Here is a 17,909-nt window from a genome sequence, read left to right as displayed (position 1 = left end):
TCCTTTCAGCTCACGTGAACTGGAGCTCACAGCTAGGAACAGAACATTCTTCGGGCTTATAATTACAACCACTCCTGTGGCTGGACGTAGCTAATTCAAGACAACTTCCTATTGCAATAGGGGCCGCCAGGCTGACGAACTGATAAACCGAAAATTGGGCCCCATGAGAGATAAGAAGCTACATTTGAAGGGGAAGAACGAAGAACAAATCATGTGCTTTTAGATTTAGTGGTTTTTTATACCAGAATTCTAACAGGCTTGAATTGAGGTCAGAGGAGGTTCAGAACAGGACAGGTTAGCAAACGCACGTTGGAAAAGCAGTTTCTGCCTTGGATTTTGGGTTCTGTGGCAATTTTGGTGGATTGTGCGGTTCCTAACTCAATATTGAGCCCATGTGGAATGAGGGGAACTGGAGGCATTCTGTTGTTCTTGCTTGAGCTGGGTGACCTTGGGTACTCATGGTCCTCTCCCGGTCTCAGTTTATTTATCAGTAAAATAACACGCTGGTATGGGTCAAATACAAACATTTGATGAAAGTTCTGGTTCTTAAGTCTGGATTGTTTTATCTCGAGGATACAACCATTGGTGCAACAGATATGATCATCATTTGATTTGATATCAAACTGTAAATGGAGAGCCAAAAAAGAAATCCCAGAATACATTCTAGTTTTGTGTATTATTTCTGGAAGTGGAGTGACTAATGATAGCTCTGCTTCTAACACACCTAGGAAATAATATCTTACTCCATAATTCACGATTTAACAAAATTGGCAACACTCCAGGAGCCTGGCTTGGTGTAAGAAAACTATGCGAGTAGCAAAGCACTATTCGGTTTTGATATCCTCAAATGGTACCCATTGAAATGCTGTGTTTCAGGATTTAATGAGTGTTAGCTGCCCGGTCTATTTCCTTCTTCCAGGAAAGGATAACTCTCTGGCTCCTAGAAAAGGTCATCAACATTCAAACTCAGGCTGTGCCTTACCATACAGCCATGTGTAAGCCATTATATCCCCACATCCATCCATCCTTCCATCCATCCATCCATCCATCCAACCATCCATCAGGGACATGTGGGCTGTTTTCAACCCTCCAATGATGCTCCCGAGGACAGGGTGGTTCAGCACCATGGACATTCCAACAACCAACTAAGAGATAGCATAGCCCTTTGTCTACTCAGCCAGATACCAGAACATCTCACAGTACATAGATGTACTCTGGTATATATGGAGTTTGTGACTTATTAACATGGACTCTAGGAGCCACCACCCCATCTGCCTCTGACTTCTGTCCAGTGTTTGCTGACTCAGCCAACGGATAGACAATAGACAGAAGGATAAGAGTCAATGAAGGAAGGCATTGGCGAGAATCTAGAGACAAAGTTGGAAGATGTCACCCTCTATCATGGAAGCTTCTTGGACTCTGCATATTGTATGTATGGATAACCTGTCCAGTGGGGGAACGTGAAGGTAGTTTAAGGAGGAGATGGAGGAGACCTCTCGTGTGTTGTCACGGCCCCATGCTTGGAAATGATGGCACATGACACAGAGGTGCCAAAATGAAGACACAACAGGATGACAACAGTAAATCAAAGCCCACCGGAACTCTGGAGGGGGAGTAAAGGAGGGTAATAATTCACCATGGCTTCATCACTGCTTAGAGGGATGAGACACAGACCTGGGAACAAACTCAGCAACACATTGGGGCCACTTTCCATGCCGAAGTGCCAAGGATAACTCCTTGGGGCATAACATAATGTACAGGGATACGCCCTCAAGACTGGCCATGACTCTACTGATATTCTTTGCATTCACCTCTGATTATGTGTCCAGATTATAGCTTCGTGAACTGGAGTTCACACCAGATATATATATCCTCGTGATAGGCCTGGCTGGGTTAGGGACCTTCCTTCCAGAGCCCCAAAGTCCTATTTCTTATGGCTCTCGTTCCATGGCGTAGTGGAGAGTCCCAAATTCTAAGGTGAGGTACACACACTCACACACATACACACACACCTGTACTTTACAAAAACCATCCAAGGTACAGCCTCAGAAACCTCAGTCCTTCCGGGGCCCTGTCCCTCTACTGACTGATCATTCCCCAGCCTTGGACAGGCACAGTCTCCACATGAACTTGGTATCATCTCCAACTTACCGGCAAGGACTTGGAAGACTCCAGTGATGTAAAACCGGCCCCCTTTGGTGAGGGTGAAGAGCTGGCAGAAGAACAGGAACAGGGACAGAACACTGAAGATGATGGACAGGATCATGGTGGCCTGGACAGACTGCAGCCATTCTGGGAGGGGAGAGACACCAGGTTAGGACAAGCCAGCCAGGGCCGGGGGAGGGGCTGTGCCAGGAGGAACATGGCGCCCGGCACACCGTGACCCCTGGAAACCACAGTCCTCCCAGGTGGCAGAAGCCCTCTTTTATGAGCAGAACGCAGACCATTCACTTTTCTAATATCTACTTAATTGTGGCCCTTTTAAGAAAGGGCTGTATGAAAACAGCTCTAGTCCCTCTACCAGGAGTTAAACTCGAGTTAAAATATATTGAACTCCTTCCCAGTCTTTTTGCCAAATGTTAAGTCCACATGTTAAAGAGGGTCTGAGCCCCACCCACTGCCTTCTCTCTTCTTGCCCTCCAGGGGTTTTCAAGGGCTGGCTTATTGCAACCCCTATATTCCAAGAATAATTTAAAACCACTGTTCAAAATATCAGCATCCCCCAAGGAGAGGTAGGGATCGTGAGGCTGGCTGGGAAGCACAAACAGTATTGTTGCCAAAACCAATTTTGCAGTAAATTGGAAGACGATGCTGATGGAGTGCGCTATGAAAATCCAATGGCTCAGCCAAGCTTGTATCTTGATTAATCTCAACCCTAGTCATGAGCCTCCGCACAGAGCGGTCTGCGCTCACCGGGTGGGACACTGGATTCTACTTCCGCAGCTTTGCTGAACACCCTCCACCCCAAGCTTGGATCAAATCCCCAAGCTTCCAACTGAAATTCGGGCAGAAAAGAAAATCCTGTAGCTCGCTGTCTACTGCAAAGGAATGTTGTCTCGGGAGGGAAGAGAGAAGAGGACACAGCCTGGGCTCAGCACTACACAGGGAACCTACGGTGTCCGCCTAGGAGACCTGCGTGTGGCTTTGCCCACCTGTCATCCGTGTCCTGTCCTCCAAGTGCCAAGGAATCATTGGGGTGGGTACTGCTCTGAACAAGGCAAAGACCTGGAGAAGCCACAGGGCTTGATCCTCTCATCCCAGTAACTGGCTACTGTGTAAAAGCTTCGAGAAACACATCGATGCCCAACATGTACTCAAAGCTATGAAATCTGCATGGCTTCTAATCAATCACTGAATACAATGAATGTCCTTTGGACATTCAAGGAGATCACGGCAGAATTTTAAGGGCGCTGGCGGGGTTAACTGAAGAAATGTCAGAGATCACTAACCCAGCTCCTTTGTACTTGAAAGAGATTTCCGGAGATGTTCTAATGAGCCCAACTGGCACAGCCAACTCTGGGAGGCCCTGATTCCAGTCTAGTAGTCTTTCCACCATAACAGAACATCTGCTCCTTTTATGTTTTCAATGTCTTTGTCAATTAAGGTAAGAAAATGATGTCCCAGGTTGTGAGCCATCCTGACTTCATTTTTTATATGCCTCTTAATTAAATCTGTTTGTCTTTCCCCAGCCTAGTCATTCCTCTAGGGGAGCAGTCTGCAATAAAGTTAATGTAGCCGTAATGCTATTTTCTCAAAAGTAAACCAGTTATCCGGCGCTCTGGTAGGTGAGGCTGGAAATGTAAAGATACGTGAGACCCAAATCCAGAACGGAAACAGTGACTGAGTTTTTTGGCTGGGAAGCGTTCTTCCAGGTGCACCCTCCCAGGCAGTGTGGCTGGAGCAGATGACCCCCTGGATTTCCTCCTCCAGTTCTAAAACCTTTACCTTTACTCTTTACCTCCCCTACCACTAACAACAGACCTCACATTTAGAGAAAGCTCAAAATCTTTGATGCTAAATCTACAGGAACAGGAAAAATCCCTCAGACTTAGAAATGCAACGAAAGCCTTCTAGAAACTTCTTTTACCAACAATTTGAACTTCAGTCCCAACCCCATTACAATGGAGTTATTTTGCCTTAAGCTGTCAAATCAGATCAGAATTGGGGGGGGGGTCAAGGAAGTTTTTATTCAATGGGCATTTATTCGCTGAACACCTACTGTTTTGAGGCCAGATCTCTGGTTTGCTCTGGGGATACAACGTTGAAGAAGGTTTTCAACCATAGTACAATAAATAAAACACATACGTGAAGATAGTAAGTCCAACCACATCGTCAACCACAATATATGAAAATGGGTTCAAGTCACTTGTTCAAAGGTGAAGAATTTCACCTAGAATCACATAATTCCCATTGATACTGTGATATGACATACACCTAAAACAAACAACAGTGGAAAATCGAAATATTTTTAAAAGAGGAGCCACGCGAATATTAACAAAAAGAAAGTATAGTAATAATGGCATCAGACGACACGGAATTTAAACTGAAAAAGATGAAAGACGCCAAAGAGGGATATTTCATAGTGAGGAAAGACCCAGTTGACCATGAAGAAATGATAGTCGTAAACATTTATGCCTATAAAATAACACAGCCCAGAAAAGGTATAAAGTAAAAGATAACTGGGAAACAAGAAGAAATTGACAAAGTCATGATCACAGTGAAAGACTTTCGCATTCGTCTCTCAGAATAGACAAATCAAGTAACTTAAAAAATACAGTAGCAGAGAGATTGTTGATAACGGGATTAACCACTTCGATTACGAGACATACAGAAAATGTGTGTCCCCATAACAAAGACCGTGAATTATTTTCAAACCCACAAGGAACAGTCTTACACGCGACGTGTTAGGCGACAAGAAAATCTCCATAAATGTCAAAGGAAGCTAGAGTGATACAGGCATAAATCGAGGCGAACAGAAAGTAGGAACGAAAAACAAACTGGCCAAAATAAGATTGGAAATGTAAAAACAGTATTTGGACAAAGAAATCAAGATGAGAACGAAAACTTTCTTCAGCAGGGATTGGGATTGAGAGAGTAGATAGTAAATGTCAAAACTATGGGCTGTGGTCCAAGCAGTGCTTAGTGGGAAATATAGGCTCTTAGAGCATTTACTAAAAAATACAAGTATTGGCAAAGAATGAACTAAACTTTCCACTTAAGACGTTAGAAAAGGAGGGGCGCCTGGGTGGCACAGCGGTTAAAGCGTCTGCCTTCGGCTCAGGGCGTGATCCCGGCGTTCCGGGTTCGAGCCCCATGTCAGGCTCCTCCTCTATGAGCCTGCTTCTTCCTCTCCCACTCCCCCTGCTTGTGTTCCCTCTCTTGCTGGCTGTCTCTATCTCTGTCAAATAAATAAATAAAAAATCTTTAAAAAAAAAAAAAAAAAGACCTTAGAAAAGGAATAATTAATTGAATCCAAAATGAATTGACTCATTACTGATGAGAGCCATTTTTAATAAAATTTTAAAAGCACAAAAATACAATTAATTAAAGAATCATGTTCTTTGGTGGGGGGGGTCAATAAGGCAGACAAATTTTATTAAAGCACATAAAAGGGCCAAAGACACAGAAACATACTACGTTTCCAGATAGAAACACTCAAAGTCCTAAATATGCCACTTTCCCCCAAAGTAATGTACAAATTCAATGCTATCCTAAATAATATCCCAAATGGAACTTGACAAATGCTTTAAAAACTTATCTTAGAGGCGCCTGGGTGGTTCAGTCGGTGAAGCATCTGCCTTCGGCTCAGGTCCTGATCTCAGGGTCCTGGGATGAGCCTCCGAGTGGGTTCCCTGCTCAGCAGGGAGCCTGCTTCTCCCTCTCTCTCTGCTCCTCCCCTTGCCCATTCTCTCTCTCTCTCAAAAAAAAATAAATAAAATCTTTAAAAAAATAAAATAATAAAAACTTATCTGAAAGACAATAAGCAATAGTAGCCAAAAAATTTTTTTGAACGAAACACAGCAAGAAGAAAAAACAAAAATCCATAAACAAAACCAATGAGACAGAACATCACCTACCAGATATCAAAATATAGATAGGCAAAGTGTAGATTTATAGTATAAAGTTTCAGCAGTTCAAACAGTGTGGCATTAGCCATGAAAGAAAAAGAAAGCAATGGCACAGAACTGAGACTTTGGGAGTATACCTGGGAATTAACATATAAATTAACATATAAATCAGCAGAGAAAGAATACAACAGATACCGAGTGGGGACGGCTACCCATTTGTCAAAAGAGAAAAGATCTCTAGCTCACATCATCCACAAAGTTCGATTCTAGATGCAAAAGCTCAGTGTAGAATTATAAAGCCGTATAGACACGTGATTCACAAAGGAGAAAGAGGAAGAGCCAATAAACCTCTTTAATGGTATTCAGCCTCACTAGTACCCAGGAAAAGGCAAGTGAAATCCAGAAGGAATGTGATGCCAATGTTTACCTATCAGATTGGCAAAAATCAAAAAGGCTGATAATGTCAACAGCATACATGCATGAGAGATATCTCCGAACGCTGTGCAGAGGAATGATAATATAATCATCTCTCTGTGACTGGCAATTTGGCAGAATACATTTAAATTGTTAAATGTCAATAACATGAGTCCACAAGTTAATCACTGTATCCGGGATAAATACTTAAACAGAGCCTCAAAGAGAACGAATAAGGATTGCTCACTATACCACCACTCCTATGAGTGGAAATAAATTAGGGTAAACCCCTACAATGGAAAATTTTTGCAACAGTTCAAAGAAAATCATGAGTTAGAAGATGAATAGCCTTTGAAAGATCTCCAAGACAACGAAAAGACTGAAGTGTCCGCACAACGGAATGTCATATGTAAATACGCACCAAAAAGCTATATAAATATGTGTAAATATGGATACACACGCATGGATATGTGTGTGTGTGTGTGTGTGTTCATTGGAAAAAGAGCCAGACATGCCCACTGATATCCACAGCTGCCCCCAGGAGCTGGAGCTAGAATGGAGGAGAATTTGGTCTTTGGTCAATATCTATACCATCAGATTTATTTTTAATAAGGAGAATACTTTCCTGTAACATTTGAATAATTAAAACGAACTTAAAAGATCGCAAGGCAAAGTAGACACGGCACCCCCGAGAAGGATTCCAAAACTCAAAGAACAGCTGGAATCTGGACAGGACTGGTCTCGCGCTTACAGAGAGTAAAGGGATATTTCCTTCCCTCAAATGCCATCAGATCAGAAGCGACCTACGGGAAGGGCGAGGAGATAAAGAATGGGGCCAGGAGGGAGCAGCCTCCCTTCCAGCCCCGACAGGCTAGCTAAATGCTCAAAAGGCCTGTTGGGATTATTCAGAAGGAAGCCCACGATGCCCTGAGGATTCTGAAGTGTAGAGGACATGGCTTCAGAGCCAGAATCCTTCCTCTGGATTGGACTCGAGCAGGAGAACAGGCATCCCCGCTCAGGGCATGGCAGGTGTTTGACCCCGTATGAGGACGCGCCAAGCCCGACCGCGGGACAGCCGAGCTCTCCAGTTACCGCAGCCCAGGGGATGGCTCTGCCACCTATTGCTGCTGACCCTCAGCTTAACTTGCACTTACCATGTGTTTGGCCTTGAATTTCTCTTCTCTGACATGCCCGACCAACTATCTCGTGGGGCTATCGCAATGATCAAACAAGCTGATAGGAAAACTCTGTCAAAGCCCGATATGAGTCACCCCGTTTAAAAAGCTGATGTCGAGGACCAGGGCAAGTAAGCATTTACAGACCGTCCCAGGGTACGGTTTCTGGGGTAGCTCCAGCCGGGTCACGTGGGTAATGTGAACCGGGGACCACAGTGTTCGTGCAAGCCATAGGATTAGGGCACCAGCCAGAACTCCAAAAGCATTTGCAAGTATTTGCACATTATCTGGAAAGAGGCAGATGGTGACCATTTTAGGCTCTGCAGGGCCCAGGTAGGGTCTCCGTGGCCACTCCTTGGTTTTAGCATCTTTGCGCAAAATCGGTCTTAGTCACTATGTAAACAAAAAGGTGAGGTCCGTCCATCCGATAACACCTGACTTACAAAATCAGGCTGTGGGCCAGGCGCGGCCTGCAGGGTGTAGTGGTCAACCTGTGCTGTCACAATTAAGTCAAGATGTCATTATCAGGGTAGGGTGCCATCTGATATAAGGGACAGCACCATCAATGACAAGCCTGTTTTACGCGGAGCAAACCTAACATGACACCAACACTCCAAGGGCCAAATCTGAGCTCCTATCCAAGCCCCAAGGGCAGGGAGAGACTTTCTCTCCAAGTGCAAGTTCGCAATCATTCGCTGAGCCCGTAATGAGCACCCACGGTCATTCTCTGGGCCCCGCTCAGTGGCTGGCCCCAGGTGGATGCCTGGGTAAATATTTGTGGAATTCCCGTGCAATGTTTTAATCTCCAACCCTGGTGCAGAGCATGGGAATTAAACGCCCTAAAACCCTCCGCAGGCTTGATTCAAATGAGAGTGCCAGGTCCAGGAGCTGCTGACAGCTTTCTGATGCGGGCCGCGGCTGCAGGCAGACCCAGCTCCCCCAGCAGATAAGGGCAAGCTTGAGTTACTCAATGATCAAAGCTTGCCTCAAGGTCAGAGTCCTGCTGCCGTGGCAGCTAAGCAGCGAAGGAAGGACATCTGCCCCCGCAGCTGTATTCTTAGCCTGGGGCCTGCAGTCCAGTGCGTCAGGGGCTCAGAGAGGATGAAGCACTTTGAAATATGCCAGATCATCCGGGCCCTTCCGCATCTTTCATTACCAGCACCGAGCCACCTGCCCCTCCCATTCCCCCCCCCTCCGCCCCTCCGGGAGTCCCGCTGGGCTCTGAGCTGCTCCTAAAAGCTTTCTGACTCCATTAGGAGAACGGGTTTTCTTGGAAGGGAGAGAGACGACAGGTGCGGGAGAGTCAGAGGAGAGGGAGGCCAGGAGAGAACACAGCCTCAAAGAAAGAGGCCATCAGAGGGAATGAATCCCAACTGCAAGAGATCGATCTATCAGATGGCACAGTAGTGTAACGCTGGACTGCTTGCAAAAGCACGTGACCAAAATAATAATAATGATGATGACGATGATGCTTTTAAAAAATAAAAGTTAAAAAAAAAAAAAGCACGAGACCAAACCTCCCCACCCACCTGCCACCACAAAGTGCCATTTTCCTGACTTCTCAGTATGAATGTCATTCCGGGAAGAGCTGACTGCCAAGAGGCCTCCGTCCCCAACAATGTGGCCTTTGCACTTAATGTTTCGCCCACCAGCCGGAGCGCGTGCAGGGCCCAGCGTGGGTCCCCCGCCCCAGGGGCTTCAGTGTCATCCCCATCCAGACCTGCTGACAGCTTTGAAAGGAGGTTCAGGTCTCGGGCTGGATGCAAGCCAGAGGGGAAAGCTGAGTGTGGGCTCTCAGCCCACAGCCCGCGGCCTGGAGCTCACAGACAGGAGGAAAGACACATGGCAGGGGGCTCTTCCAACACGTAATCATGGGGGGGCCTGTTAACCAGAGCACAACCCATGGAGAGAAACGTCACATCCAAGCGTGTCCGCTAAACCTAACACAGTCAGTCAATTAACCGAGCTCCTAGTTAACAGGTGCGATGGAAGGAGTCTTTCAGAGCCTAACTTGTATCTGTGGTTTGACACCAACAGTCTTATTCTGCTAACTAGTCCTGGGGCTTGAAAAGGGAATATAATATATGATATAGCACAGAAGCTGAAATTAGGAAGCTGTTGGAGGCTGCCCTTATTTTCCGGTTGGAAAACTCTAGTAACTAGAGGATCCGATTAGGCTGGGCTGTGTTTCTCAAAGAATTGCTGTGGGACCACTCAACCCACTGGCTGATTTAAAAAAAAAAAACAAAAACAAAAACAGAACGGATGGGTTCCACGGTCAAGTCCATTAACCTTCCTCCTTGGATGTTAATTGCTATTAAAGGCTAAGAGAATTCTTGCCATAAAAGAAGAAGCCTTCTTCGCTTTCGAATTTTCATGTTTTTCAAATTGACTCATCACACAACCTTCTTGTTTTAGGAACAGACCTCTTGGAACCGCTGGGTTTGGCCAGAAAAACGGCAGTCGAGGACAGAAAGGAATTGTTTATGAGCTGTATTATCTGAGAGAGTTCAGCGGATGAGGGGGGCTGCCTGTGTTATTTTCAGGATCTTTGGGTTTGAAAGGCATTCTCCATAGAATAATCATCAGAAGCCCCCTTTCCTTGTAATCCTGAAAGTATTTTCAAAAAGGCCAAGCATCGCGGCAATTAAGAGCTAGAATGGAGCCCCTACCCCACCAGCCACAGTAACCCCCCCTTCCCCTCCCCTACCACAACACCCTACTCTCCCCTGCATGGCTACTGAAATTCTACCTAATTTCCAACACCCAGCTCAGAGGCCAAAAAAAAAAAAAAAAAAGGGCAAAAAAGCAAGGACTCCTGAGGTCTACTGGGTTTTTCCCTGCAACACACCCCCGTGTTGAGAGGTTCAATAATGTGTTCGAAATCTATTGAATTAAAGGAGCTTACCGCCTTCCTTTAGGGTTAGAATTCACAGAAGCTAGGGAGGGAGGAGGGAGAATAGTGTGGTGAGGAAACGAGGTCCCCCACTCTCTGTCCATCAACCCGCCAAAGCCAAACCACCGGCCTAGCCCCAGAGGGGCAAGAAGAGGCTCGTGCCCGCTCTCTAGAGGCAGAACATGACACAGCTGGGACCTCAGAGGAATCTGGCCAACACCAGAGAAGCCACTGAAGGAAGGAGTCATCACCCAAACAAGGGGAGAGCCTCGAAGACTAAACTGGGGTCTCTGAATATTTGAGGTCAGCCTAGGGACCCTTGAGAAGTTTGAACCGGGCAACCTGGGCAAACCCCAGTCTAGCACATCAGGCAGGAAAGAAGCCGTCAGAAATGAGCGGACCTAAGAGGGGACAGACTTGGGTCTAACGCGGGACGACGCTTCATGACAATACATCATGCATCTCTCCCATATCACTGGCTACTCTTTCCGAGTCCCTTCTGCCACCTCCTTCCCACACCCCGTTTATTCACTGGGGTACCCCAACACTCAACTCTGAGCCCCATGCCTCTCTTCCTGCCCTCCCCTCTGCCACCTCACCTCGCACCCCTTTCTCCAGCCAGCACACTCAGCCACGCTGGACTCTTTCCATTACCTCCTAGAATAGTCTTCTTGTGATTCTGCCCGTGACTGGTCCCTCCGGTCTCCAGCCACAAGACCGGGAAGGAAGAGGCCTTCCGGACCCAGCTCCCCCGACCCTCGCAACTTTCTATGTCATCACTCTGTCTCCTTCAGAGGCCTGTCCACTCTCCGCACTTGAGTATTTATTGTATATTATGGGTCTCCCCCCAAGTCACCGTGAGCCCCACTAGAGCAGAGACTCAGTCTTTCTTGTTCAGCTCTGTGTGGTCGGTTTGTGGGTGCGCTCAATATATTTGAGGAATATAAATGAAGGGACCATGCTGTTAGCTCTTGGAAAATGAAAAAGGCTCTCTTGGGGCACCTGGGTGGCACAGTCGTTAAGCGTCTGCCTTTGGCTCAAGGCGTGATCCCAGCATTCTGGGATCGAGTCCCACATCAGGCTCCTCCGCTGGAAGCCTGCTTCTTCCTCTCCCACTCCCCCTGCTTGTGTTCCCTCTCTCACTGGCTGTCTCTCTCTGTCAAATAAATAAATAAAATCTTTAAAAAAAAAAAAGAAAAGAAAAGAAAAGAAAAGAAAAAGGCACTCTTGAGAGGTAGTGAGCTCCCCATCACTGGTAGGATGAACACGGGGTGGGCATAGTGGAGAGGGGTCTGACGCAAGGTGCAGAGGGAGAGGGATGGACTTGATGACCTCCCAGGTCCCTGCCAACATTGGGAGTCTACGTGTGTGTCCATGATGACACACTCAGGAGGCTTCGTGCCAGACATCCTTCTCTCCTGCCCTGAAAACCAACGCCCACAACCTCAGGCCTCATGACAGCCAATCCCCTCTCCTGAAATACAAGAGATGCTTTCTTGACTCTGCTGGAATCCTGGGAATGCAATTTAAATTTCTGAAAAAGCCAAGACTGGGAGCTTCAAGGGCCATGTGGTTCAGACCCAGGTTTGAACAAGCATGCAGAATTAACTCCTGGATGTTGGTGTCCGATGAGAAACTTCGCGGGTTGAAACATTAGCCTTCTGACATCACATCCCACCCCTTGAACCTCCCTCGCCTGCCAGGCCCTCCGCAACCCACAAGGGCCTGTAAAATCAAGAGCCGTTACTTGGACAGAGATTGTGGGTTGGCCCAGAGAGCCAAGAAGATTTTAAATTGCAAAACGCGAACCCATAAATGCAGAGGGCCTCCTGTGTTCTCTACAATCTGACCAAGAGCTGAGCCACAGACGAGGAAACGGTCTGATGCCCTTGCCGAAATGACAAGGCCACCAAATGGACAAAAAAAAAAAAGAGAGAGAGAAATCTGGAATCAGGGAAGACACAGACGACAAGTGACCACCAAGGCTCAAGCTCGGGGCTTCCGAGACTGGCAACATTTGTGTTTTTCTGATTTTTAATCCAAGGCCTCAATCTAATGCCCCCCACCTGATTGCCATAGAATGGAGAGGAAAAGCATCGCCTGCTTACTTTCTTGGCTTGAGATCCTGGCTCCAGCCCACTCTGGCACGGCGGACCTGCCTGGTGTCACTGGGAAATGGGGGTGCATATATGCCGCTACCCTGATACAGCAGAGGTGGCCCTGGGTGCTCTGGGGACAGACTGGAGGACGGCCTGGTTTTTTCCTTCATGCTTTTGTGTTCAGTATGGGCCCCTTTTTGAAAAAATGAGCCCTTCCAGCTCCCAGGGTCCCAAGCAGCCCGCAGCCCAACTCCGAACTCTGACCCATTCTGCTACCCACCAGGTCCATGCAATGAAACAGAGTTGGGAGAAAGCCTGTGTGTATTTGGACCTAAAATGTGCAGAATATGGAGAATTCAAAACAAAAAGCATTAGTTCGGTCAATGCAAGACACGTGTTTTGCCGAACCTTCTGGGTCAGTTGATTTTAAACTCCCTCATGGCCTAAGGGCTCCAAGGAGACAGGTGCCTTCAGGACTTGGAGAGAAGGCTTGGTGCTTCCCCCCTGCTCCCCAGATCCCAGCAGGAGCTGCTCAGATCTCATCAGATTGAAAAACCAAGGCTCTAGGAACTGGCCTCCTCTGTCTCTGGACGGATGTCTGTTTGTATGGACGCCGCCCCGCGGTCCCGCCTGCCAAGCCCTCAGGCTCCGCTTTCTTACTCAAGGCAGACAGAACCTGCTTGTTACTCAATACTAATTTCCTACCAGGAAATGACATTTATGGCTATTTGGAAAATTAAATGTGAAATAGGTGGATTCCTATGGGATTTTGCGTGGAAACAAAAGATCTCAATGAGGAAGATGGGCAAAGTGGCAATGGAAAAGAAAGCAATGATGAAAGGGGTAAGAATCCCATGTCTCGGGACATTGACCGGACATACCTCAGTGCATTTCTACTGTGTAAGATTTCTGACGTGTTCTGCCTTACAAATGATCCGGACTGCTGCTCCAACTTGGAATAAGATGGACAGAGATGCGTATAAAACGCAGCAGGTCTGAACGAGATTGTAAAATGTAGAAATGCACCCATATGCACCAAACTGCTGACTAGGGTCTGGAAGGATCTACAGGCCAGTGTGCTAATTCTACCCCTTGCCCTCTGTCTTCCCACCATCTGGAGTAGCTGTGCACCAAAGAACAGAGGAAGGGAGAAAGGGAGAGAGGGGGGACCTTGAGATGGGAAGTTCGTGGTCAGGGAAGTAAGAGGAGGCTAACATTCCAAGATGAGGGGGGAGAAGAGATGGGAGGTGAGGTTTCATGGGAACAGATCATTCAGGTAGATTCCTATGGGATTTGGTAAAGATCTCCATCCGAAGATTAAGACCAAGGAGAGGCCTCTGAAAGGCTTCAAATCCAGAGTCATAGGCCTGGCTTTGTATTTTTAAAAATATCACCCTGAATTCAACGTGAAACATGAGTTACAAAGAAACAGGCAAGGTGAGGGCTTAGCGGGCTGCCTCCGTGGCTCTGATAAGTCCTGCAGGCATGGCAACACACAAGGGAATGGCCAATGGTCAGGGCACAGTGGCGGGAGGCGGAGGGGGTAGGGGGAACCTATGAAGGTACAAGGAGCGAGGACGAAACACACCCAGGCAGGCTGCCGACATGAGCAGCATTCACTGAAATCCTAGAAACTGTCAAAGAGGTGGGTTTGGTGGGGGAAGATGCAGAATGACTAGTTCGGGGGTGACTCCGAGGCATCCCCGGGGGAAATGTCTAGGAGATGGCTGGATATGCAGGCCTGGAGTTCAGAAGAGAGTTAGAGGCTGGAAGAAAACAAAGATCCCAAAGACATCACAAAACAATAAGACTTAAACAAGACTTAATGACTGGAGACGGAGAGAGACAGAGGCAAGTCTAAGGGTTATACACTTGCCGATATGGGGCTCAGTCAGAACGGTGGGGCAGCAGATGGAGCCCAGGACACATGAGAGATGAAATATTTGAATAATCCTAAAATAACGGGGCTTTGCTCAGAAACTGCTTAGGACCCAGCAGAGCTATGGTAAAACAGTATGAACAGGTACGGGGCGGGGGGAAGGCCAAAGCCCCAGAGACAAGTGTCTCTGGGAGGTTTACTAGGAGGTTCTTGCTATGAAATTTCTAGGAATTGAGAAGCCACACTTCCCACGAGGCCAAATGACTACATTCTCGGCCTCCCTTGTTAACTAGGTGTGGCTGTGTGACTAAGTTCCTGTAAAAGCAAGAAACAAAAATGTGTGGTCTATCTGGAGACGTTTCATGAAAAGGAAGGGCACACATTCTTCTGCCCCTCTTTCCTGCACCTTGCTGCCTGAAGCGTGCATGAGATGGCTGGAGCTCCAGCAGGCCTTTAGTCCATGAGGATGAGGAGCAAATCTAAGAGATGGTAAAGAAAGGAGCTCTGGAAGGTGCCTGGGTCTCTGACAATTTCATACAAGTGCCATAAACGATCTTATTTCAGCCACTGCCTCTTGAAGATGTTCTGTTACATGCAGTCAATCTTAATCCTAACCGGACTACTAGCCGACTGGTCTGACACGTCCCCTGCATTGCTGTCCCCTTGCTGGCGGTCACGTCATTGCCCGGACAGGGAGTAGCCTCCTCCTTGCCTGTATTTATTTAAATCCTGCCCATCCTCTGGAGGATGGCTCAAATTCCACCTCCCACACGAGACTTCCCTTCCACTTCCTCCCCTGAACTCTGGCGCTGCCTGCCTGCCCCCACTCCTTGGGCATCTGGCCTTCGCTGCCTTCACAGTGATTCATCCCTCCTCCCTTATCCCCTGGCTCCTCAAAGAGGCTCGGTATCCCCAAGGGCAAGGTCCACGGTTTCCAAGGCCTCGTATTCCCTGGGTCCGAGAGGCATCCAATGCCAGGTCATGATGCATAGGCCCCGCGAAGGCTCTTTCACCTTCACCTACAGTCAGGTACAGGATGGACGCAGAAGGCATGTAAATACATTTAGAAAATAAGAAGGCAGGCAGAGTTGAGGGCAGCTCGTAAGAAATCTGAAACTAACATCAATCTAATATCAAAGGGTAGTGGGGCGGAAGATCAGAGACATCGCCTTCCAGCTACGTCACACAGCAGTTAACATGAGGTTAATGTGGCGAGCAAGGGGCACCATTCATGCAGAAGACAAAGTGCACGGGGACCCCCCGGAGAAGCGCCGGGCCCTGGCCCCACACCTTCAAACACAAGCCCCTTCAGAAAAAACCAGCAAGTCAGATCAACCAGCATCAGTTCACATAACACGCTTGTAACATGCTCTTCGCAAATGGATATCGATAGCGAGTTCCTTTTGATTACGTCGATAAAAAGTATGTTTGGAACATTCTGAGGGCAATCGCGGACCAAAGTCGGTGGCTCACGCCTTAATATAGTTTCATTTGTCTAATTTTTGTAATTACATATTTTTGCGCCCACTGTTTGCCATGGAAATTGTTCGACTGGATCAGCAAGGCCAAGGAGACTCAGAGGATTCCGCTCCCCCCTCCATCAGAGCTGACCCACCAGGAAGACATCAGCAGAGTTAACTGGGGAAGCTTCCATGGAAACTTCTGACTTAGAAGAAGCTCAAATCCAGGGGCGCCTGGGTGGCACAGCGGTTAAGCGGCTGCCTTCGGCTCAGGGCGTGATCCCGGCGTTCTGGGATCGAGCCCCACATCAGGCTCCTCCGCTATGAGCCTGCTTCTACCTCTCCCACTCCCCCTGCTTGTGTTCCCTCTCTCGCTGGCTGTCTCTCTCTCTGTGGAATAAATAAAGAAAATCTTAAAAAAAAAAAAAAGAAGAAGCTCAAATCCAAACAAAGCCAGCTGACTTAAGGGCGTGTCCAGATTCCCTCAAAACATCTGAGAAGGCAGATGGGGAAGAGAACCCATGCTCTGGGGTCTCCCTCCCCCCACCCCGCAAAGCAACCATATGGATTTGGAGCCCACAAGAAAGACCCCGAAGTCATTGTCAATGAACCCAAGGAAAGAGCTTGGCACAGAAAGAGCCAATTAAGGGATGAGAGGTCTCCTGATGAAAGTAACACTGGTCCCTCTTTGAGATGGGAGAACAGCCATTTACATTCACGGCAGGTGCAGCATAAAGGGTCCATAACAGGCCCCGAGGTGAAGACCGCTCCTCTTCTCGATTTGAGCACAGTTTAGACGGCTGCTCCTGTGCCCCCTTCTGGACCTAAGAGTCCAGGATTCCGTGCCAACCCCACACGGCCAAATGCCACTTGGGAAGGCTGCCTGTGGACACCGCCCCGCCTCAGGGAGAGCCACCCTCTCGGGCCGCGTCACCGCTTGTGACCACCAGGTGTCAGTAGCGAGCGGCGCGCCTCCTATCCCAGGGCTTCACGGAACTCGAGCCAGACCCTGAAGGGGGGAGACACCGGATGCTGCGGCTTTGGGGACAAGCAGGGCTATGGCCACATTCTCAGGCACGCATGAGTACTTCATTCCATTTGCCCGGTTGCCAGCTCACCATGCAAACTCACGGTGCGCCCTCTGGGATGTTTTTAATTCAGTATCTTTCACGCACTCCGAGCAAAGAATCAGGACTGCTCCTGTCAATAAGGACGGAGGCCTTTCTTTTCTTCCCCCCAGGAAAGTGACAACATAAAGCAGCGTTTTCTACTCCTTGCCTATCCTCCCCACAGAAACTACCAAATCATCATTCTAGCACTTTCTCTTTATACTGAGGTTCGAGATGTTTGGTTTGTAATGCTTCGGTGCAGTTTCGGTATTACTGGGTGCCGAGCCCACGGGAGGCAAAGCCCAGCAAAGAAACTGCATCGTGCAAAGCCAGAACGAAGGGTCCCTTCACGGCCTGCTTTATTGCGCTGGGTCTAAACTGGTCTCTCTCGTTGGTTGTAGCATCTTCAACAGAGATAACTGGATCATGAGTTGCTTCAGCAACAATGAAAGCCGTACTCTTTTGGTCTTTTAAAACCCAGGATGTCAAGAAACCTCTCTCTGCCCATCCTACAACGACTTCCCTCTCCAGGCTAAGGACATATCTTTTGAAACGCGAGACCGTGCCAAGCCAAGCCGACCATGTCCTCAACGCCAAGCACTGCAGCCCCTCCCAGGGGCCACGAGGCCACGAAACACCCAGCCACCCAAAACAATGCACCCTCTTTACCTTGGCCTCTCCGTATCTAAAGACACAGGACTCCCTGCTCCCTCGTACTGCTCTCTCTGAGTACTTGAGCTGTCCAGTGGATGATTCACTGCCAATTATCCCCTTCACTCGAGTCCAAGTAAGCCTGGTTTCAAATATCT

The 17,909-nt window shown here is 47.9% G+C and overlaps 1 protein-coding gene across 3 annotated transcripts in view; it reads right to left on the bottom strand.

Moving 5' to 3' along the window:
* Positions 1–17,909, bottom strand: part of PMP22 (peripheral myelin protein 22) — a 31,582-nt gene that overhangs the window by 7,073 nt on the left and 6,600 nt on the right. For all 3 annotated transcript variants that reach the window (XM_026521034.4, XM_048226898.2, XM_048226899.2), the window contains one exon: positions 2,152–2,292. In XM_026521034.4, coding sequence (XP_026376819.1) covers positions 2,152–2,292 — 141 coding nt within the window. The remainder of the gene's footprint in view (positions 1–2,151; positions 2,293–17,909) is intronic.

Source organism: Ursus arctos, unplaced genomic scaffold (genome assembly GCF_023065955.2).
Source record: "Ursus arctos isolate Adak ecotype North America unplaced genomic scaffold, UrsArc2.0 scaffold_14, whole genome shotgun sequence".
NCBI lineage: Eukaryota > Metazoa > Chordata > Mammalia > Carnivora > Ursidae > Ursus > Ursus arctos.
The sequence above is the reverse complement of the archived record's forward strand: the minus strand, read 5'-3'. Positions and strand labels throughout refer to the sequence as shown.